At 36.8% G+C, this 24545-nt stretch overlaps 1 protein-coding gene across 7 annotated transcripts in view; it reads left to right on the top strand.

Annotated features, from left to right (window-relative positions):
• LOC138764136 (PX domain-containing protein kinase-like protein) overlaps positions 1-24545 on the top strand; it is a 124923-nt gene that overhangs the window by 54654 nt on the left and 45724 nt on the right. For 6 of the 7 annotated variants that reach the window (XM_069939590.1, XM_069939587.1, XM_069939586.1 and 3 more), the window contains 3 exons: positions 7184-7234; positions 22005-22052; positions 23738-23924. In XM_069939590.1, the coding sequence (XP_069795691.1) occupies positions 7184-7234; positions 22005-22052; positions 23738-23924 (286 nt within the window). Of the gene's footprint in view, positions 1-7183; positions 7235-22004; positions 22053-23737; positions 23925-24545 lie in introns of those variants that run through there. The other variant, XM_069939592.1, reaches the window with a different exon arrangement.

The following is a 24545-nucleotide window of genomic DNA, read 5'->3' as shown; positions in this document are numbered from 1 at the left end:
ACAAAATAAATATTAATAACTACCAATAATATAACCCCGTAATTAACTTTTACCCCAACTATGCATAAATATATGCATGAGTGCGATACCCAAACCATAACAGCTTGGGCACAATTCTGGAAAGTCAGTCCAAAGTTCAGTCTTACAAATCCTATGTTGGAACGCAGACTTTTTCGACTGGTACACAGAGATAATCACAAAGGAGGTGGGAGAGACTGAGTGACTGGACGGCTGAAAACACACAAATTTTTTTCAAGTTGCTTGCTGAGAAATATCCTTTTGGACGAACGGTTGTCACAACTCCCCTTTTCCTTGGCGATGGGAAACTGAGCATGTGACTTCCACTTAGCTTCCAAACGCCCCGGCATGGGTCAGTCAAAGTGACCTTTTGGTCACGACGTGGTTCATTAAGTCCCCTTCAAAATTACCTTTCCTTTGGTCACGGTGGGTTCAATAATTCCCCGGTCAGGGAGAATCAGCCAAATTAAATGGTTCTCTCCCCAACTGTCCCTGGATAAAGCAGCAAAATGTTCTCACTCTTCCTCCAGATGATAAACTTTGGGCACAGTCTGTACCTAATTAATGCCACTCAGTTCTATCCACAGTTGTGAATGGTCGTAGTCTGTGCTAAACCCTGAAAGTGACAGTCACGAAATGAAACGGGAGCTTGTAATACAGGTTATCTCTTAACCTACAGTGTGGGAAGAGCACAATTTATGGACTATAGAATTACAATGAAAAGAAAGATAATTTCATACTATAACAAAGTTTCAAATTAGATAACTGAATCTTATTATCTTTTGTTGCATTCTCCTGAAACTTTTTCTCTAAATCTTCATTCTCTTTCTCTAACTCAGAAAGTTTCACTGTATATTGCTTTTTCACTCTAGCTGTATAACGATTAATTTGACCTCTCATATATGCTTTCAAAGCTTCCCACAACGTAAATTTGCTCTGTACTGATCCCTCTTTTATCTCCAAAAAGAGTTTAATCTGGTCCTTTAAAAACACAACAAATTCAAGTCATCTAAGTAACATCTCATTAAACCTCCAACGATAATTTCTCTCAACTTTCTCAGCAATCTCACAAGAAATCAACAATAAAGAATGATCTGACAATATTCTACTTTTATATTCTGCCAAATCAACCCTTCCCTGTAGATGAGCTGAAACCAAAAAGAGATCTATTCTAGAAAATGAATCACGACAGGCAGAAGGAAATGAATAATCCTTCTCGGTTGGGTGAATACGTCGCCATATATCAACCAAATTCAATTCCTCCATCACTTCTACCACCCTTTTAGCCATCTTAGCTTTCTTAACAATTTTTGGAGATTTATCCAACAGTGGATCCAAACAGCAAAGTCTCCACCTACCATTATATTCTCATTAGATAGGCTCAAATTTAAAAAGGTATCAGTTACAAATTGTACATCATCTTCATTCGGTGCATACAAATTCAATAAAGTCCAAGTTGCAGAAAACAATTTACAATTCACCTTCAAAACTCTTCCAACATTTTCAAAAACAGACTCCAAAATAAAAAGGTACACTCTTATGTACCAAAATCACTACTCCCCTGGCCTTAGAATTAAAAGAAGATGCCAAAACATGTTCAACCCAGTCTCACTTCAGTTTCAAATGTTCTTTTTCCATCAAATGTGTCTCCTGTAGGAAAGCAAAATCCACTTTCATCTTCTTAATGTAATCCAAAACACGCTGCCTCTTGATTGGATGATTCATCCCTTTAACATTAAATGTTGCAAAATTCAGTTTACTCATTTTATCTTTAAAAAAAAAACTTTTAACACAATCAACCCACAAACACACTAAAGCTCTGGTTTAAAAAAAAACAAAAAACAAAAAAAAACCCTTAAACTCCTCTAAAGAAAAAAAGAGAAAAAAATCCACAGAAGTGGTACCCCCTCTATGGTGGTCTAAACCACTAGTGGCAGATGACTTCAGAAGTTATAGTGCCATCCACCCTCCCCAGCTGATATTCATACATCTTAATATTTCGCTTAAATATCAATCTCAATTCAATCCACCACCCCCACAACTCCACCAGATTTGCTCCTGAACATCAACTGCAGGAGCAGGTGGGTCCTCCTCTACCTTCTGGTTTGAATGCTGATTTTGACCATTTTTCTTACTACTCCAGTTCGCAGGACCATTGAAAGATTCCTTTTGAGATCAAAACAATGGTATTATGAGTTAGGTGAAAAGCACATAAAGTATTTGCATGGCAGTTGAAAACTGAACAAACTTCTAGAACGATCAATGCAACACATGGAAACTCAGGTGTTACTTACAAACCACAGGAGATAAATGAGGAATTTCATACTTTTTATTAGGATTTATATACATCTGAAGATAATGGGGATATGGAACAGAATGACACTTTCTTTTGTCTAATTTGAACTTGGCTTCTTTGGATGAGCGAGGGGTAAAATTGTTAGATACACCATTTACGGATTTTGAATTAAAAGAGGCACTACAAGTAAGCTATGCCGATCGGTAAATCACCTGGTGAGGATCGATTTATGATAGAATTTTGTAAGGAATTTCACGATTTGTTGCTTCCAGTGTATATGGATGTATTGAAGCAGGTAACAGATACTGGGTTATTTCCTGAACCATTTTTGACAGTTTTGATAGCAGTTATACCAAAGAAAGATAGATATCCATTGAAAGTTGGTTCTTGTAGACCTATATCTTTACTTAATGTAGACTATAAGATTGTAGCAAAAGCTTTGGCAAATAGACTGGCAAATTTTTAACCAAAATTAGTGCATGTGGATCAAACTGGGTTTATTAAAAATAGATACTCAGTTGATAATATTACTAAATTAATTACAATAATTAATGTGTCAAGACAGCAAGTTAATCAACCAATGATATTAGCATTAGATGCTGAGAAAGCCTTTGATCGAGTTGAGTGGAAATTTTTATTTAAAGTGTTAGAGAGATTTAAATTTGGACCATCTTTTATTGGTTGGGTTAAGACATTTTACATGAGTCCTTCTGCATAGGTGGTGACAAATGGTCACATGTACTTTGTACAGATCAACTAGACAGGGCTGTCCATTGTCACCAGCCTTATTCGCATTAGTTATAGAACCTTTAGCCCAGGCAATTAGACAAAATGTAAATATTCAAGGCATTATGATTGGGCAATGAGAATATAAAGTTAATTTATTTGCAGATGATGTGTTGATATATTTATCTAAACCTAAGAATTCATTACAACCTTTACAAGAATTGTTAAAATATTATGGGTCAATGTCGGTATAAAGTAACTTGGGATAAAAGTTGAAGATGATGAAGATTACTCAGATTGTAGGCAAATTACTAAATTTAACTGGTCAGAGAAGATTAAATATTTAGGTGTAATTATTTATAAGGAATTTAAGAATCTGTATGGTTTAAATTACTTACCTTTATTAAATAAGATTAAATCTGATTTGAATCGATGGAAGGATTTACCATTGACATTAATTGGCCGTAAATTGTATTAAAATGAATATATATCCGCATATTCAGTATTTGTTTCAATCAATTCCGTGTCTGATACCAGGGAAGTTTTAAAAAGAATTAAATAAAGTGATACACTCTTTTTTATGGAAAGGTAAATTATCTAGAGTATCAATGCAAAAGCTGACATGGTCATATGATTTGGAAGGTCTCCAATTACCACATTTTCAAAATTATTATCAAGCAGCGCAGTTGAAGTTTATTAGTAGACTGATACTGATCAACCACCGATGTGGGCTTGTGTGGAAATGGACCAGATACAAGAAAGATCAATACATAATTTCATATATAAATGGAATTTATTGCTTTTACAAACATATAAGTTACCTGTTTTAATTCATTTATTTAAAGTATGGAGTAAATGGAATCAACTTATCAGGTCAAAAGAAGTATGTTCAATTAAAACTTCGTTATATTAAATGATTCCTTTTTCAATGCATAATCCTCATTTGAAAGAATGGGACTTAAAAGGTTTGGTATTAAATGAAGTTTGTTTTGTGGCAGGTTTATTTCTTTCATTTGATAGGCTTATGGAGAATTTTGGGATATCACAAAATACATTGTTTGCTTATTATCAAGTACGTGATTTTTTAATGAATGTTTGGGCGAGAAATGTTATTACTAATACAATCGAAGTTTGAAATATTGCTTATGGACAAGGGAAAGAAAGAGTTTGTTTCTGAAATGTATTCGTTGTTACAATCAAAAGTGAAGAAGGTGGATGTATTGCGAGTAAGAAATAAATGGAAACAGGACTTAGCTATGTTTATTCCTGAGGAGGTATGTTTTGATTTATATTTACATAGTGTTACAAAATTAGTTAATGTGTGTTATAGTTTAGTTAATTATAATTTTTTTACATCAGTTATATTTAACCCCTGAAAAGTTAGAGGTATGGTTTTAGAGATTCTGTTTTGTGTTTTAGGTGTGGAGATCAGGTAGGTACTTTTGTACATTCTGTGTGGAGTTGTCCAAAGGTTAAACCTTTTTGGGAAAAGATTATTAAATTTTTGCGAGATCTATTTCAAATAGATTTATATGTGGATCCATGGCTGTGTTTATTAGGATATATGGATTCATTAGCAGTACGTTTGGATACATCTTGGATAGCATTTATTCAATTGAGCTTGGCAGTAGCTAGGAAGTATATAGTGGTAACTTGGAAAAATGATGTAGAGTTGAGCATACAGAGGTGGCATAATGAAATTCAATCATGCTTATGTTTAGAGAAAATTACATATAATTTGAGAAATAATTATTCCTTTTTTGAAAAAAATGTGGACTCCATATTTGAAATGTATGAATGTAGACATTAAGTAAATAGTTTTTAAAATCATTTTAGCTTGAATCGTTGAAATTATATATTGTAACTTAACTCACTTTATTTGTGTGTTTTCATACTTTTTGTATGATGAGCTTGGTGGTGGGGGGGGGGAAGGGATAGTAAAGGGTGGGGTGGGGGGTATAGGGGGGTAATTTAGAGGGTTTTTTTGTTGTTTGTGTATGCTTGTATTTTGCAAAATTTTAAATAAACTAAAAAAAAAGGTTATTTAGTACTAAACAAGCTATGGGATTCATTCAAGATAGCTGTGAGAAAGAAACTGTTCATGGCTGAGTGTGTTTTCACACTCTCAAGAATTCCTTGCAGTTGTAGGAGGGAGTAAAGAATGCGTCTTGGTGAGATGGATCTTTCAGTATGTTGGCTGTCTTTCAAAGACAGTGGGGTAAGTCAATCTCTCCTGCAGTGCATTCTATCTTGTTATTTAATGTGGTAGTTTTATTGGCAAATTTGAAGACTGAGTTGGTGTATTTGGCTGTGCATTTGTGGGTGTTAGTGGGACTATAGCATGGGTCTGAGTGTTTGTACTTGAGTGCTCATATTGATGTGATTGGAGAGGAGTCAATCCACTTGCAGGGGGTAAGATTGAGGCCTGGATCCTGAAGTTTGGGAATGTTTATTGGGGACAGTGGCATTTAAGGTGGAGCTGTAGTCTATGAACAGTAGCTGCACATGGGCATTCTTGGTGTCCATGTATTCCAAGGCTGAGTTTAGAGCTAGGGAGATGGCATGGATGTATAGTATTGGTATGTAGACAATCTGAAGTGGATCGAGGATAGGTAGTAGGCTTGAGCTGATATAAGCCATGACATATGAATGTCTAAGCCACCAATCAGTTGTCATTTAGGCCGATTATTAGCCTTTTCTACAGAATGGTACGATAGTGACCACCTTGAAGCAAGTGGGGGTTTGGACTGTTAAATACATCTGTGAATACATCTGCCAGTTGATCAGCAGGCTGTCAGTACGTGTCTTGGGACGTTGCTTTCCATGAGTTCACCTGCTTGTCCTGCAGGCCGTCCTGATTTCAGGTGCAGTGACCAGGTGTGCCGCAACACTTGTATTCATTGATGTCGATGTTGCCTGTCTGCCGGCTCCCAGTTCGAAGTGAGCATATTTAACTCATTGGGGAGTATTGTGCTATTGCATGCTACTTTGCTTTGTACTCTGTGATAGCGTATATACTCTGCCATAGTTGCCGTGTGTTGGTAATGTTTTCTTGTGACTTTAGCTTGCTGCGGTACAATCTCTTGGGTTCCCTGATGACCTGATGGAGATTATATAGTACGTTTCCCCTTATCCGAAGTTCTTTTAACCAAAACGATCCATTAACTGAACTTTTTGCAGCGTCGACATGATGTCACAAGTTGAAAAAAAATGATCACCCGACTTACCCATGTGGGGCTCATTTTGTTATCAACGGAGCTCTTGTGTAGTGTACAAAGAAAGATAGTGAAACCCTGATTTAGCGTGATGCATTTATTTTTTTGGACCCCAACTATTGCGTTATAACGGGGTTCCACTGTAGCTGCAATAAAAGCCACCAACGAGAATTTCTAGTGTTTGGTGTTGCATTTAACTTGCTTTGTAAGCAGAGATCAAGTTGTTTTTTTTTGGTACGTATTAAACATCATTTCATGCTCAAAGCCTGCCATTGTTTTTTTTTATTGTTGTTTAACTGCTAATACAAGTATTCTGATGCCGCTGAGTTCCTTAAAACCATTGTTGCGTTAACCTAAAAATACCCAATAACCGAAACTGTCCAGTTCCAAGCTTTTCAGATATGTGGAAATGCACTGTCTGTAGATATTTTGTAGAATGCCAGGTCTCCTGCCTTGAATGTCTCTAACCTGGCCGTTAGCAGTCAGCCAACTATGGTTTTTGATTAGGGAATACTTTCACTGTCTTCTTTGTCATGCAGTCTTTAACATATTGATTTTTTTTTTTTTTTTTTGAGAACAAAGAACATTTATTACTACAACAATGCAAAGTTGGGTGCTTCCCCTTACCCTGGGAATACACCTTGATTGATGAAGTCGATGATCGCAGCAGTGAGCTTACAGAATCCTTGCACAGGATATCTGTATCCATGTTGCCACTGGGACCTCCCACCTCACCTTGCATGTGTGTAGCATCAGTGAAGGCCTGATGATTTTTGACGATTTGACCAGCCTAAGTTTGTTGGACACTCTTTGAAATGATCTTCATTAGAAATTTCATCAGTAATCTGTTTTTATTTGTGATTTCTAACTTTTTTGGCTTTTAAAGTGCCCCATTTTTACCTTGTTCTAATTTGTATTTCCTTCATAGGAATATATTATTCGTGTACAACGTGGAGTATCAGCAGAAAATACTTGGCAGGTATGTTGTTAGAAATGAATGACCTTGTGATCCTTTTAGTTTACTAGTTGAATGTATGCAGAATTCGCCAAAGAACAAATCTACTCACGATATTTGTTTTAGTGAATGATTACAATGACTGAATTAGTACTAAATTAATAAAACAATCCTTGTTCACAACCAACATTACATTTACTACATTTTACAACTATTAAAAAAAAATTAATGTAACCTGAATAACTGTTATCAATTTAAGAGCTATTAGGTTCCACTCTTTGATCTTCGGAGAATTGTTGGTGTTCTTCACAACAATGTCTTGGATATATTGGTGCCTCTTATCTATGAACCCAACAATAAGACATTGACTCTTGCTAGAAGCATGCCAGGTGACTCCTTGAAAAATCTGCGCAGCTGCTTCGTCAAGCACCACCTCTCTGTCCTTGGGTGCCAGCTAGAACTTGTGGTTGCCATCCATTTTCATTTTCTTCACCATTCTCATCCAGACAGACATATCTGCTTTTGGCCTCGTCCATTGCCAGGCTGAGGCTAAATGTAAACTTGAGGAACGACATGTATTCCTCCTGAATTTTGTATTTTCCAAGAGCAAGTAAACCACCCCCACTCTGATCTGGTTCCACTGTTTCCATTAAAAAAAACCCTGCTTCCATTGTCACTTTTTGCTTGAAACCCTATCTTCCTCCATTGATCTCCCCTACCTGTCTCTCCAACTCGCTTGTCCTTCACCTGTCCAGTTTTCTCTCACCTTTATGCTTTTTATAATCCCCATCCGTTTTAGTCTTGATCTGAAACATTTACTGACCATTTCTCTCTGTGGGTGTAAAGGTTAAAACCTTTGTAGGTAATTTTATGACTATCCCTTTAAGGAAAATTGTTGTTTGTAGTGTTACCACAGTTGCTAAGATGTCATATGTCGCGTACCGAGATTTTGCTTTCATTCTTTGAAGAATCATGACAGATGTAAGCTCTCAAGATACTTTTCTTTGAGTTCATCTTAATTTCAACTTACTTTATTTCTTTTGTATTTGTTTAGTTGAAAATCGTTATCATTATACAGTTTACTTTGTTATGAAAATCTCAATGCGAAGTTGTGTAAAATGTTCATTCGTTACATCAACCAATTAAAGCTACTTACAGCTGCAACTACAAGGTTTGATTTAATTAATAAGATGCTCATTTGGAATATCGTCGCTTATGTTTCTATGAAGATTACATCTTTAGAAATCAGGAAGTATTAGAACTTGGAAAATGTGGTCTATAGTGGGTGCTGAGTGACCCGGCTTGCTAAGTCTCTTCAGCTTCTCCTTGTTCCCTCAAGATTGCGTTCCTCCTGAACAATTGTTGAATTTACTTCTCATGCATCTTTATTTCACTGTTACCTTTTCTGTTCACCTAGGTTTCAATCGGTTACTGAATTGAAAGTATATAGTTGCTGGCATCTCTTGGAAAGAAGGGTTTGGGGCTATGGGTTCAATTGATGCTCTGAAGTAATTCCTTCAGTGTTGTGAAAATTGAGTACAGACTGGATGACTCTTTTGTTGAACATACTACTTCAGTTAGCGAATGTGATCTCCTAATTTCTGTTATGTCATTATCATTCTCTATCCCACTGTTAGTATTTTTTAGGCTCTCACGCTCTCTCTCTGTTTCTCCCTCCATCCCCACCAACTTGCTTTTTGTTATTAATCTTTACCATCCCACTTCATTTGGTACAAGTACTGGGTTTCATTCCCTCGTGTCCTCTTTGTTCTTTCCAATTTTTTTCTCTTCACACTTCGATATTTTCTTTTCTCTAACTTCCCAGTTCTTCTAATCGTTGGCCATTGACTTGACACATTACTGTTTTGAGACTCCAGTGATGTGGCCTGATCTGCCTGGTACTTGCAGCACTTAGTTTTCATTAAAGATTTCTAGCAAGGAAAACTTCTAAATACAATTTTCAAAAATCTTTTTTCTAGCATCTGCAGCATTTTTATTTTTGTGATGCTTTTTGCTAAAGCAACATCACTGGAACATATCTGTTCAGTAGCACTGCAGTTGATGCATTTGTTTCAGCCCCACTGATTTGGGTTTGATTCTGACCTCTGCTGATGTCAGGGTTTCGATATTCTCTGTTTATGTTGTGAGTTTCTTGGTTGCAGCTAATAACATTTGCACAAAACAATAGTGCTGATAGATCCAATCAAATTAATATCTGGTAATTCCCCCATGTCTCAAAAGATTTTCTAATTTTTAGGTAAAATGTCCGCAGTAAATCACCTCTCGTTAGGTATGGGGGAGCATTAATGGACATTGATCATTCATTGCACCAAGTTATTGCTTTCTATGTTGTACAGTTTCACCGGTCAATAATTTTTTTTTAAAAGGTTTGCTTCTTGAAAAATAATTGGGGATTATGATAGACAACTTCAAGTTGAACACAAAGGTACTTTCAGATTTGCAATATCATGTAGGAAGTTGGAGAAATGTTAAATTAACCTTTATTGAGTTTGGTATGTTTAATCGCTTAATGATGCTGACACATTGCGTTAATTCAATTGACCTAAAAATGTTTTGGCCCTGATTTTCATTTGCCCTCAGCATCTGATGCCTCTCTTGCCAGTGTCCAACAATAGTTGACCAGCATTGATGGATTCCAGTTGCCCTGATGCTGCTTTTCCATGGTCTCAGTGTCCTGGTGAAAGATTTCACCATGTTCGCCACTGACTGCACCAAGATTAGAAAATGAATTTTCAATGACACGTTGCACTTCGTGGTTTTGTATGTTCAAGAAGACTTAAAATATAACAGGAAATCACAAAAATAGGCTATATCTGAAAAAAAAGTATGTGATAGGAAACTTTTATGCTGATTTTCATGATCAGCTGCCCAAAATCCATTAACTTACACCCAAAAGTGTTCAGGAAGCAATGTCTTTGTTGTCCAGTATTCTTTACTTCACTGCTTTGGTGAAATTGTCTGCATTTTTCAGATGAGAATTTTTATTTCCATTTCATTTCTACTTCATTGGTTGTAAAACGTGTCAGGACAACGAAAGGTGCCAAGTGCAAGAGTATTGTGCATTAATACTGCTTCCAGTTCTTTGAAAAACATTTAATTCAATGAAGAATTTAATTGGATCTACCAATAGTGCAAAGACTTTTTTAGCTGTTGCTCTGATAGCCCTTTAATCCTACGGTGCTGAGCTAGCTGTCTCCTCTGTTCCGCTCAATGGGAAGCATTCTCTTTCTCCTTTGTGAGGAGGTAGTTTGGTTCACCTCACAAAAATCTTGAATTCTCAGTGCACAAAGGGTATGCAACCCTCATCTGTTGATGAGTGGATTTTCATGGACTTCAGGAGACTTTACAGGACTTCTATTTAATGGAAGACTGCAAAGCTTGAAATGTTTAGCTTTTTCCCCTTTGCGGTGTTTTGAAAGTTGCGTTTAAACTATTTTGTAGAAAGAGTTTGCTTTTCCATGTGGATCAGTACAAAATTGAGGAAAGACGTGAAAGTTTGCAGACACGGTGGTTGAAGTCAAAACACAATGCTGGAGAAACTCAGCGGGTCAAACGGTGTCCTTTGTATAGCAAGGATAGATGCATAACCGACGTTTTGGGCTTGAGCCCTTCATCAAGGTATGTACAAAATGTAGGCAGTTTCCTGAACAAAATGGTGGGCGTGGAGAGGAAAGCACAGTCCCACGGTCAGGAGGAAATTGGAGGGCACACCAGCAAACGGGGGAGAGGGGATGGCTCTGTGAATGGAGAGGGAAAAGGGTGGAGAGCTAGAGGAAATAAGACTAAAGAGAATGGGAGGGAGAACGGAGAACAGCCTAGCAGAAAAGTCAATGTTAATGTCATCTGGTTGGAATACAAAATGAAAATATTTACTGTGAAGTAAAATGGTTTTTTGTTTTTACTTCGAGCATAAAAATTCTGAATTTTTATTTTTGTCTGGTTTTAAGCAATCGGAATTTAAAAGTCATGAAACTTTTATTTGTGTGGTGCCTTACAATCTCCCACACTTCAGCTTTTATTCAACAGCATGGAAATTTACTGTGAATACAGGTGAGGCTGCTAATTGAGAGGAAGAAGGAAGCATAAAATAGATTTAGGAAGCAAAAAACAGGAGGTGCTCATGAGAATTACATGTATATAGTGCCAAGAGGAACCTAAGAAAGGTCTTGGGAGTGCTCAATGGGGGCGTGAGAAGGCCATGGCAAGTAGGATTAAAGAGAACCCCCCCACCCAAAAGTATTCTATGCTAATGTGAAGAGCAGAAGGATGACGAGAATGAAGGTGGGGCCGCATAAAGATTAATAAGGAGGCAATGTGTACCTGGAGGCGGAGTAGGTTGAGGAAGTCCTAAATGAATACTTTGCTTCAGTATTCACCAGAGTAAGGTTCAAGCTGAGTTCAGAATAGAACAAGCTTATCTACTGGACCATTAAGAAAGAGGAAGAGGTGGATCTTCTTAAAAGCATGATTGATAAGTCTCTGGGACTGGATGAGATATACCTGGGTTGCTATGATTTCAGATTTATTGTCAGAGTACATATATGGCATCATATACAATCCTGAGATTCTTTTCCCTGCAGGCGAGACAGAATTATCACTTATTGGTAGTGCAAAAAAAAAACTGTACTCAACTTACACATATAAACAAAAATGTAAAAAAAAACTGCAATACATAGAGAATAATATCAATGAAGTGCCAAAGTAAGAGTCCTTAAATGAGTCTCTGAGTTTGTTGTTCAAGAGTCTAATGGTGGAGGGGTAGCAGCTGTTCCTGAACCTGGTGGTCCAATTCTTATAGCACATCTACCTCTTACCTTAAGGTAGCAGTGAGAACAGTGTATGCTGGGTTTTTTTTATTTTTTTATTTTTCACACTATAACCCTAACAAATCTTTTTTGTGCACCATCCAAATCAAGTCCAAATTCTTTGTTTTTTATGTTACTTAGGAGGAAGATCTCTGGGTTAACCCTAACAAATCTTTTTTGTGCACCATCCAAATCAAGTCCAAATTCTTTGTTTTTTATGTTACTTAGGAGGAAGATCTCTGGGTTGTTTTGGTATATTACTTTTTGTGATTTTATTTAATATCTGGTTTAGATCTTCCCAAAATTTTTTCACTTTCTCACATGTCCAGATTGCATGAATTGTTGTTCCCATTTCCTTTTTACAGCGAAAACATCTGTCAGATACTGTTGGGTCCCATTTATTTAACTTTTGAGGTGTAATATATAGCTTATGTATCCAGTTATATTGTATCATACATAACCTCGTATTTATTGTATTTCTCATAGTTCCTGAGCATAACTTCTCCCATGTTTCATTCTTTATCTTTATGTTTAGATCTTGATCCCATTTTTGTTTAGTTTTACTATTTGTTTCCTCGTTCTACTTTTCTTGTAGTTTAATATACATGTTTGTTATAAATTTTTTGATTATCATTGTGTCTGTAATCACATATTCAAAATTACTTCCCTCTGGTAACCTCAGACTGCTCCCAATTTGTCCTTCAAGTAGGATTTCAGTTGGTAGTATGCCAACACTGTATTGTGAGTTATATTATATTTGTCATTCATTTGTTCAAAGGATAATAATTTATTTCCTGAAAAGCAATTTTCTATTCTTTTGATCCCTTTTTTCTCCCATTCTCTAAAGGAAAAGTTATCTATTGTAAAAGGGATTAGCTGATTTTGCGTCAGTATTAGTTTTGGTAGTTGGTAATTGGTAATTTGTTCTATTCCTTTCTACATGAATCTTCTTCCAAATATTGAGCAGATGATGTAATACTGGAGAATTCCTATGTTGTACCAATTTTTCATCCCATTTATATAATATATGTTCAGGTATCTTCTCCCCTATTTTATCTAGTTCTAATCTAGTCCAATCTGGCTTTTCCCTTGTTTGATAAAAATCTGATAGGTATCTTAATTGTGCGGCTCTATAATAATTTTTAAAGTTTGGCAGTTGTAAGCCTCCTTGTTTATACCATTCTGTTAATTTATCTAGTGCTATCCTCGGTTTCCCCCCTTTCCATAAAAATTTTCTTTAACTCCTTGAAGAATTTCTCTGTCAAGTGTATTGGGAATGCCTGAAATAGGTATTGTATCCTTGGGAAAATGTTCATTTTAATACAGTTTATCTTTCCTATTAGTGTTAGTGGTAAGTCTTTCCAAAGCTCTAAGTCGTCCTGTAATATTTTCATTAGTGGATAATAATTGAGTTTATATAGATGTCCGAGGTTTTTATTTATTTGTATACCTAGGTATCGTATTGCTTGCATTTGCCATCAGAATGGTGATTCTTTCTTAAATTTTGAGAAATCCGCATTATTCATTGGCATTGCTTCACTTTTATTTGCATTAATCTTGTATCCCGACACTTCTCCATATTCCTTCAATTTCTGATGTAATTCTTTTATTGATATTTCTGGTTCTGTTAAGTATACTATAACATCATCTGCAAATAAACTGATTTTATATTCCTTGTCTTTTATTTTTATCCCTTTTATTTTATTTTCTGTTCTTATCAGTTCTGCTAGTGGTTCTATGGCTAACACGAACAATAAGGGCGATAGTGGGCATCCCTGCCTTGTTGATCTGCTTAAGTTAAATTGTTTTGATATATATCCATTTACTGTCACTTTCGCCAATGGCCCCTTATATAATGCTTTAATCCAATTAATATATTTCTCTGATAAACTGAATTTTTTTAGTACTTTGAATAAATAATTCCATTCTACTCTGTCAAAGGCCTTCTCTGCGTCTAAAGCCACTGCTACTGTTGGAGCTTTATTTCCTTCTACTGCATGAATTAAGTTAATAAATTTACAAATATTGTCTGTTGTTCGTCTTTTTTTAATAAATCCAGTTTGGTCTAGATTTACTATTTTTGGTACATAGTCGGCTGATCTGTTTGCTAATAGTTTAGCTATTATCTTATAATCTGTGTATATGACGCTGGTGCGAGTGGATCTTTCCCTGTCTTTGGTATTACTGTAATTATTGCTGTTTTGCATGAATCTGGTCAGCTTTGTGTTTTATCAATCTGGTTGATTACTTCCAGGAGGGGAGGAATTAATAAATCTTTAAATGTTTTATAGAATTCTATTGGGAATCCATCCTCTCCTGGTGTTTTATTATTCGGTAGTTTTTTTATTATCTCTTGTATTTCTACTATTTCAAATGGTTCTGTTAATTTTATTTTGTTCCTCTATTTGTAATTTTGGTAGTTCAATTTTAGTTAAAAATTCATCTATTTTGTCTTCTTTCCCTTCGTTTTCAGTTTGGTATAATTGTTCGTAGAATTCTCTGAAGTTTTCATTAATCTCCGTTGGATAATATGTGATTTGTTTGTCTTTTTTCCTTGATGCCAATACCATTCTCTTAGTTTGTTCTGTCTTAAGCTGCCATGCTAGAATTTTGTGCGTTTTTTCTCCTAGTTCATAATATTTCTGTTTTGTCTTCATTATGTTCTTCTCCACTTTATGTTTGTAGTGTTTCACATTTTATTTTTTTATCTGCCAATTCTCTTCTTCTAGTTGTGTCTTCCTTCATTGCTAATTCTTTTTCTATATTTGCTATTTCCCTTTCCAACTGCTCTGTTTCCTGATTGTAGTCCTTCTTCATCTTGGTTACATAACTTATTATTTTCCCTCTGATGAACACTTTCATTGCATCCAATAGTATAAACTTATCTTTCACTGATTCCGTATTTATTTCAAAGTACATTTTAATTTGTCTTTCAATTAATTCTCTAAAATCCTGCCTTATAAGCAGCATGGAGTTTAATCTCCATCTATACATTCTTGGAGGGATGTCCTCTAACTCTATTGTCAATATCAGGGGTGAGTGGTCTGATAATATTCTAGCTTTATATTCTGTTTTCCTAACTCTGTCTTGCTTGCGAGCTGATAACAGGAATAGGTCTATTTTTGAGCATGTTTTATGTCTACCGAATAATATGAATATTCCTTTTCCTTTGGGTGTTGTTTCCTCCATATATCTAAAAGTTGCATTTCTTGCATCGATTTAATTATAAATTTGGTTACTTTGTTCTTTCTGTTAATTTTTTTCCCAGTTTTATCCATGTTTGAATCCAAATTAAGGTTGAAATCCCCTCCTATTAGTATGTTCCCTTGCGTGTCTGCTATCTATAAAAAAATATCTTGCATAAATTTTTGATCATCTTCGTTAGGTGAATAAACATTGAGTAAATTCCAAAACTCCGAATATATCTGACATTTTATCATTACATATCTCCCTGCTGGATCTATTATTTCCTCTTCTATTTTAATTGGTACATTTTTACTGATTAATATAGCTACTCCTCTAGCTTTTGAATTATACGACGCTGCTGTTACATGTCCTACCCAATCTCTCTTTAATTTCTTCTGCTCCATTTCAGTTAAGTGTGTTTCTTGCACGAATGCTATATCAATTTTTTCTTTTTTCAGTAAATTTAGCAGTTTCTTCCTTTTGATTTGGTTATGTATTCCGTTAATATTTAAAGTCATATAGTTCCACATAGCCATTTCATACTTTGTTTATCTTTCCTTTCCGTTTCCTCATCATCACCTTTCCTTCTTATCCATTTCAGCTTTCTTGTTTTGAACACTTTATAAGACAACATTTCTAAAACATCAAACATTTCCCTTATTCTCCTATCTAAAACTTCTTTAACCCCATTCTCCCCTCCCCCTCCTGAGTTGCCCTTTATCCCTTGCCGGGCAACCACATCTCCCCATTCCATTTGGATTTGCAAATTCACTTGCAAGCGTCAACTGATTTTGTTGTGACCGTAACTCCTCCCCACCCAGCCCCCCCCAGAAAAGATTCCAATTTTCATATACAACAAAGGTCACTCTCTTAATTCCCTCCTTTCTTCCTCTCTTCCCTTTCTTTCCCTTATTAATTCTTATCTATACTCTATATATTTTCCTTTAAATATGCATACACTCATGTACACACATATGTACATACACACACACATATATATCTATATATATATCTATATATATATATCTATATATATATCTATATATATATCTATATATATCTATATATAGATATATATATATATATATAAACCCATATACACACATACGTATAGTTCGTGGTCATTTTTACTCTCGTTACATGTCTTCATCTCTCTATCTGTCTTGTAGTTGTTCTGCAAATTTTCGTGCTTCCTCCGGATCCGAGAATAGTCTGTTTTGTTGCCCTGGAATAACTATTTTAAGTACCGCTGGGTACTTTAGCATAAATTTATATCTTTTTCTCCATAGGATCGCTTTTGCTGTATTAAACTCCTTTCTCTTCTTCAGGAGTTCAAAACTTGTGTCTGGATAGAAAAATTTTTTTTGACCTTTGTATTCCAGTGGCTTTTTGTCTTCTCTTATTTTCTTCATTGCTTTCTCCAATATATTTTCTCTCGTTGTATATCTTAGGAATTTTACTAAAATGGATCTTGGTTTTTGTTGTGGCTGTGGTTTAGGGGCTAAAGTTCTATGTGCCCTTTCTATTTCCATTTCTTCCTGTAATTCTGGTCTTCCTAGGACCCTGGGGATCCAATCTTTTGTAAATTCTCTCATATTCTTGCCTTCTTCATCTTCCTTAAGGCCCACTATCTTTATATTATTTCTTCTATTATAATTTTCCATTATATCTATCTTCTGAGCTAACAGCTCTTGTGTCTTTAACTTTTTTATTGGATTCTTCTAATTTCTCTTTTAAGTCCTCTACTTCCATTTCTACGGCTGTTTCTCGTTCTTCCACCTTGTCCACTCTTTTTCCTATATCTGACATGACCATCTCTAATCTATTCATTTTTTCTTCTGTACTTTTAATTCTTCTTTTTATTTCACTAAATTCTTGTGATTGCCATTCTTTTACTGATTCCATATATTCTTTAAAAAAATATATATCCATTGTCTTGCCTTTCCCTTCTTCTTCCATTTCTCTGTGTTCTTCTTCTTCTGGGTTGGTCATCTGTTGTTTCCTTGATTTCTTTTTACTCTCTTGTTCTCGTTTTCTATGTTCTCTTCTTGCTGCTGTGCTGTGGCTGTCATTCTCAGCTGTGGAGATCGACTCCTCAGCTGGTCCCCCCTCCCGTCAGTGTTTTTTTTGTATTGCGCATCGCGCATGTGCGAGGAGTTGCGCATGTGTGGTTGCGCACCTTTGCTTGGCTCCGCGAGCCATTTTTGTAGTCCCGAGCTCGGGACTTCGACTGACCTGAGGGAGCGGGCTTCTCTCTCCACAGCGGGCCTCCTCGGACAGGTAAGGCCTTCACCTTCTTCTTCCGATGTCTTCGTCTCTTCCCGCTGCTTTCGACTTTTCTTTCTTCGCTGCCATTTTCTTCCCACCTTTACTTTCACTTTATTTTAATTTTTGTGTTTGTGCCTTTGTGTTTTCTGTGTTTTCTTAAAACTTTTCCGGAGAGGGCTGGAGTTCCCCGACCAGCCACTACTCCATCACGTGACTCCTCGTGTGTTTGCTGGGTGACGTGAATCCTTGATGATGGCTGCTGGGAAGATTGCTGGGGCATTTGCAATGATTTTTGAGTCTTTCTTGTCACAGAGGAGGTGCCGGAGGAGTGAAGAATGGCAAATGTGGTTCCTTGTTTAAAAAAGGTAATGGGAGAATCAAGGGGATTACAGGTAAACTCTGCTTTACGAATACTCGAATTGCAAAATTTCGCCTTTACTAACAAACCAGTGTTCGCTTTTACAAAGAAATTATGATGGACTTTCGCTTTTATGAAAATTGCCTCCAATAGTAGTCAATGAGTCTTTGCTTTACAAATTTGGGGTTTACGAACTGTTTCTCAGGAACGCTCTACCTTCATGAAGTGGGGTATAGACCAGTGAATCTTCAATCAGTGGTGGGCAAACTATTGGAGAGGATTCTTGGGAATAGTCAGCATAACTCATGAGCCTAATTGAGCTTTTTGAGGAGGTAACAAAAGAAATTGATTAAGGTGGGGCATTAGATGTGGTGTATATGGATTTCTGTCCACGATGAGAGACTCATTCAGAAAGTCATGAGGCATGGGATCCATGGAACCTTGGGTGTGTGTATTCCGAATTGGCTTGCCTGTGGAAAACCGTAGTAGTGGACAGAAAGTATTCTGCCTGAAGTTCTGCAGGGATCTCTGCTTAGACCCTTACTCCTTGTGAGTTATTTATAAATGACCTAGACTAAGAATTAGAGAGATGGGTCAATAAGTTTCCAGAGGATAAAAAGGTTGGAGGTATTACGGATAGTGTTGAAGGTTGTCGTAGATTGTAACAGGATATAGACAGGTTGCAAAAGTGGCAGATGAGGTTCAATCTGGATAAGAGTGAGGTGATGCATTTTGGAAGGTCAAACTTAAAGGCAGAGCTTATGGTTAATGATAGGATACTTAACTGTGGAGCGGAGACAACGCTGGTGGAAGCGTTCTAGGAGCCGTAGGTGGTGCCGGTAGATGACCCATGCGCCTCACAGTTTGGCGGGCAGCAACCTCCTTTGAAGAAGACCGCAGAGCCCACCTCACTGACAAAAGGCAAAGGAGGAAAAACCCAACACCCAACCCCAACCAACCAATTTTCCCTTGCAACCGCTGCAATCGTGTCTGCCTGTCCCGCATCGGACTTGTCAGCCACAAACGAGCCTGCAGCTGACGTGGACTTTTTACCCCCTCCATAAATCTTCGTCCGCGAAGCCAAGCCAAAGAAGACTTAACTGTGGAAGAACAGAGGGACCTTGGGGTCCAAATCCCAAGGTTGCTGCTCAGGTTAATAGAATAGTTAAGAAGGCTTATGTTATGCTGGGCTTCATTAGTCTGGAGATTAAGTACTGGAGTTGTGAGGAGCTGTGAGACCACAATTTGAATATTGTTCCATTCTGGTTATCTCATTGCAGGAAGGAGGTGGAACCTATGGAGCGGGTGCAGAGGAGATTTACCAGGATGTTGCACAGTTTGGAAAGTTAGCAGAGCTAGGGCTTCTCTCTTTGGACAGAAGGATGAAAGGTGACTCAATAGAGGTCTACAAAATCATGAGAGACATAGATAAGGTAGACAGCCGGCATCTTTTTCCCCAGGGCTGTACAAACTGAAGAGAGGAAAGTTTGAAGAGGGAGACATCACAGTAACATTTTTACACAGAGTTGTGGGTGCCTGGAATGGCTTGCCAGGGGTGGTTGCTGGAACAGTAGGGTCATTTTAGAGACTCTTAGGCAGGCACTTAAATGGGGGAAAAATAGAGGGTTATGAGGAAGGGAGGGTTTAATTTTTTATATATAGGTTGGTACAACCTAGGCCAAGGGGCCTGTACTGTGCTGTAATGTTCTGTGCCCTCTGAATAGCTGTTTGATTGCAGTGGCAGGATATATCTCCAGTGCTATAATGGTATTTTGTTGGACATAGTATTCTATTCAGCAAATAAGATAATACTTCAGAGTAATGGCAGTAATTTGGTCAGTACTGTTGCTTGGGCAGAGGAACAGCATCCAATATGCTATACTCGTGTCAAAATAACGTATCATTGCAGTCCCAATTAATTAGAAAGCATTTTGCAAGCAGACTAAATTAAACCATGATTAATAATAATTGAATTAGTATGTGTGGTAATTGAAGTGGTATTATTTCTTGTATAATGATGAGCTATCCAGGAAGAACTTTTGGAGCTTTTTTCTGTTTATGCTGCTGGGTTTTGTGCGGCAAAATCTGTCTCTTTATCTGTTCACAGTCCAATCGCACTGGTTGGAGGCAATTCTTGTACTGTGTGCAGAAGTTATCATTCATAAAGTTCTTCTTGGTGGAGGGGGTGCGCAAATTTAAGTTCATGGGAGTCACTATCTTGGAGGGTCTTTCCTGGACCCAACGCTCTAAATGGCACCGTCAAGCAAGAACGTCAGCGCCTCTACTTCTTTAGGAGTTTGCAGAGGTTTGGAATGACATTGGAAGCCCTAGCAAATTTCAACAGATGTTTAGTTCAACACGGTTTGGTATGGGAAAGTCCTGGAAAAGGTAGCGGACACAGTCCAGGACGTCACGGGCAAAATCCTCCCCACCAATAATATCTACTGGGAACGCTGCCATCGGAGAGCAGCAGCCATCATCAAGGATCCACATGCTCTGTTACCGCTGCCCACAAGACTCACACCACCAGGTTCAGGAACAACTGCTACTCCTCCACTATCAGACTCCTCAATCGGGGACTTGTTTAAGGAGCCTTACTTTTGCACTTTAATTATTTAAAAAAAATCTATTGCACAGTTTGTTTATATTTCTTTATTTGTTTACATGTCTACATTGTGTTCAGTTTTTTTTTTAACCACTAATAAGCAGTAATTCTGCCTTGCCCATGCAGAAAAAAAGAATCTCGGTATGTGATGTCATGTATGTACTCTGACAATAAATCTAAATCTGTTAAATTTGGTTATGTATGTTGCATGACTAACTTTCAGTGATTAAGATATTTCATACATTTAGTATTACCACTCTTTGAATATGTGTAGGCAACTCACTTTTTTTGTTATGAATCGATGTGAAAAGTAACATCTAAGTGGTTATGACAGCTTTTCATAATTGTTGAATGAAAAGTGACAAATTTCAGGGAATCCGAGGGATAATGTTTGCGGAGTGTTTGATGGCTCTGGGCCTGCACTCACTACAGTTTAGAAGGATGGGGTTGGGGGTGGTGGTGGAGTGAATCTCATTGAATCCTCCCAAATATTGAAAGGGTTGGATAAAGTGGTCGTGGGAACGATGTTTCCCCATAGTGGGAGGGCCCTTGACCAGAGGGCACAGTCTCAGAATGAAAGGATTTCTCTTTTAGATTAGGGAAAATTTCTTCAGAGGGTGAATCTTGAATTTGTAGGTATAGATGGCTGAATTCCAAGTCATTGGGTATATTTGAAGCAGATGCTGCTTAGTTCTTAATTAGAAAGGCTGCCAAATGTTATAGAAAGAAGGCAGGAAACTGGGGTTGAAAGGAGGAATGCGTCAGCCATGATTTGAATGACGGAGCAGATTCAGTGGGCCAAATGGCCTAATTCTGCTTCTATCTCAGGTTCTCTGGTCTTAAATTTACAACTGTGGTCAATAGTTGGATAAATCAAACCTAATCTAAAAATTAAAAAAAAACTGCCTTTAAGGCCTTTTCAATCTAAAAAAGCAATGCAAGTGACTTCAAAATCCAGAAATGATTTTAAGAGTTCAGCCATATTTCCTTTTAATTGCATCTCAATGATTCTTCAATAACAAAAATGTTACTGTCAGCTATCAACATACTTTTGATTTTCTTGCTGATTTTTGTTTGATGATCATTCTCATGCTGCAGGATGTAATGGTTCTGTTCAAGGCTACTTGCTTTTAGCTTGAAGCGAAAGTCTTTCAGCTCCAACAGTATGCCTGCCTCATGAGCTGTTCACCTGTGTTGGTATAATGCCATTTGTTTGCCACTGCTCAATAATGTTGTGGTCTGATTGATGTCGGTGATTAGTGCCAAATTAAGACATGCGTAGAATGGAGACCAAGTAACAGATAGAAATGTATATTTATCTGTTTTGGCAAAAATATGTGATTAATTTTCCTTCTAAGTATTTTTTAAAAATCTATTGCACAATGTTAGTTCTTCACGTGTGATGGAGATTTTTTTCTTCCAGGATAAGGAAAATCATCCACATTTTGTGACACTTTCTAGTTTAAGAAAGACGAAATATTTCTACAATGAAGTTGAGAAATGCTGAGACTAAAGATAGTATTAGTCATTTTATATTTTGATTTCTTGCAGATTATCAGAAGATACAGTGACTTTGATGTTTTGAATAGTAGTTTACAGGTAACTTGTTTATGCTGCCTTTATCTTTTTTACGCACAGTAGAAGATTGTATCTTTATAAATTTTTAAAAATGAATATTTTCTAAGCAAATTTGGGATATCATATAAGCAATAACTTCATTTGGATAGAAAAATCTTGTTAAATGATATACCCAAATATTACAGCATGGAACTGCTTATTTTCAAAGTATGAATAATAAATATTAATATAAGGGTTTAAATTTCAAGCCTTGTCATTAGGACAAAATAAATTTGGAATATTTTCAAACACTAATGACTCTTCAAGTTAAAGAATGAGATCATAACATCTAGCTGTCCAAAAAATTATCTCTTTCTGTTATACCGTGTAAGGCTAAACTTGGTATTTAAAACAAGGATGTCACGATTTCAAATAAATTTAATAAGTGACTAGTTTGCATATTGTTTGAATTGTATTATTATTGTCACATTTACCAAATTGCAGTGGATAAATGTTATTTTCATACCATTCAGGCCAATTAACTAGTACACAAGTATGGTGCAGAATGTAGTGTAACAGAGAAAGTGGAGATGAACAAAAGAGCAAGGCTGGACTGAGGTTGGTTTGTGAGATCAGGAGTTCATCTTTAAGTTATGACCATTCAAGAGTCTGATAACAGCAGGGAAGAAACTGTACTTGAGTCACATGGTTTATGTTTTCAAACTCTTGTACCTCCTACCCTATGGGAGAGGGGGGAAGAGAGTATTATCGGGGTGGGGGGTGGGGGGATGGCTCATTCATTTATGCTTGCTGCTTTCCCAAAGTAGCTGTAAGTGCAGACGGAAGGGAACAATAAGCTGTTTCCTGCGGTCTTAAATGAAAGCTTTCCTGTCACAGGCTGTGTTGCATACATAGAGGAAAATTTCCATATTCCATCTGTAAAAAAATTGCTGTTATTAGGGACATGCCAAATTTCCTTAACCCAATTAGTAAATTAAGGCTTTGATGTGTTTTCCCGATTGTAGTGTCAAATTAGTTAGATCTGGACCAATTGTTGGGAGTATTTATGTCTTGGAACTTGAAGCTCTTGATTGCCTCCACTGTAGTATCATTGATACAGGTAGGTGTGTACCTGAGAATGTCAAGGCAGGTGACATCATTTCACCATAGAATTGCATCACATATAGTCAATCAAAAGTTACCGTAGTTTAAAACCTGTGGACCTAGTCTTAGCTTGACACACTTGTTGCTAGTTGTTAAATAGTTTTAGCGGTTAGTACATGTTCGAATCTGGTGCTGTCTGAAAGGAGTTTTTATGTTCCAAGTGTTCCGACTTCCTTCCACCCTTCAAAAAATGTAGGAGGTTTGTAGGTAAATTGGGGTATTTGGGTGGTGCAGGCTCATGGGCCCTAAGGGCCTGTTACTGTGCTGTATCTCTAAATTTAAAAAAAAATTACTTCAATTTGTGCATTAGTTTGGAAATCATGAGGCAGTCTTGATCTTTTTCATTGAAATACGAAATAAGCATGTAATTTATTTACAGCTGTGATACATCTTAAAAAATATTTCAGACTTTAGTAAACAATATTTCAGCTGTTGAAAAGTATAGAGCAAATTGAGATTTTTAAAAAGAAATGCACTTGTTACTTAAAAAGAAATGTTGAATAATATTGACATAATAAGTGATGGGCATGTTTATGATTATGCATGATTGATGTTTATTTCAGATCTCCGGCCTGGTCCTACCTCTACCTCCCAAAAAGCTCATTGGGAATATGGATCGAGAGTTCATAGCAGAAAGGCAACGGGGACTTCAGAATTACCTGAATTTCATCACAACACAGCATATGTTATCCAACTGTGAGCTGGTTAAAAAATTTCTTGATCCTATCAACTACTCCTCCAACTACACCGGTTAGCACTATTTTGGCACCTGGCTGCTTTTTGTTCATACCTTGACAAAGGGCTCAGGCCCAAAACATTGGTTATGTATCTTTGCTTCCCGTGGACAGTGCGTGACCTGCTGAGTTTCTCCTGCACCTTTGTGTATTAAACTATTGAAACAGACGTGTCCATTGCTGTGGGTTGGTTTGATAGTGGATTTGGATTTTTCCATAAGCAGTTCCTTGCGTAGTGTCTTGATTAAAGAAAAGCTCCCAAAGTACATAATGCCATATATTTTAAATAATATTCATGATTACCTTTTACATCTATGTATAAAACTATCCCCCTCAGAACTCTCAACTATTTTGAGGATTTAGTCATCATATGCAAGTCCAGCATTTTATTTTTGCCAAACTGCAATTGCTCCGAGGAGATTTATCCCTAATAACGATAAAGAAAAGGTTATAAATTTCTGATTCAGGGTGGTGTGCAACTTGGAGGGAAGTGTACAACATCTGGTGTTCCATGCACCACCAACTTTATGTGAGAGAGGGTGGGTTTGAGGAATACTGTTTGAGCAGAAAAGGGTGAATTACTGGACTGCGGAGTTGAATGTTGCCACTTTGCAAGTAGAAGCGGTGGGTCTTTTAA

The sequence above is a fragment of the Narcine bancroftii genome, chromosome 5 (assembly GCF_036971445.1).
Source record: "Narcine bancroftii isolate sNarBan1 chromosome 5, sNarBan1.hap1, whole genome shotgun sequence".
Taxonomy (NCBI): Eukaryota; Metazoa; Chordata; class Chondrichthyes; order Torpediniformes; family Narcinidae; genus Narcine; species Narcine bancroftii.
This window is presented reverse-complemented; position numbering and strand designations above follow the sequence as displayed.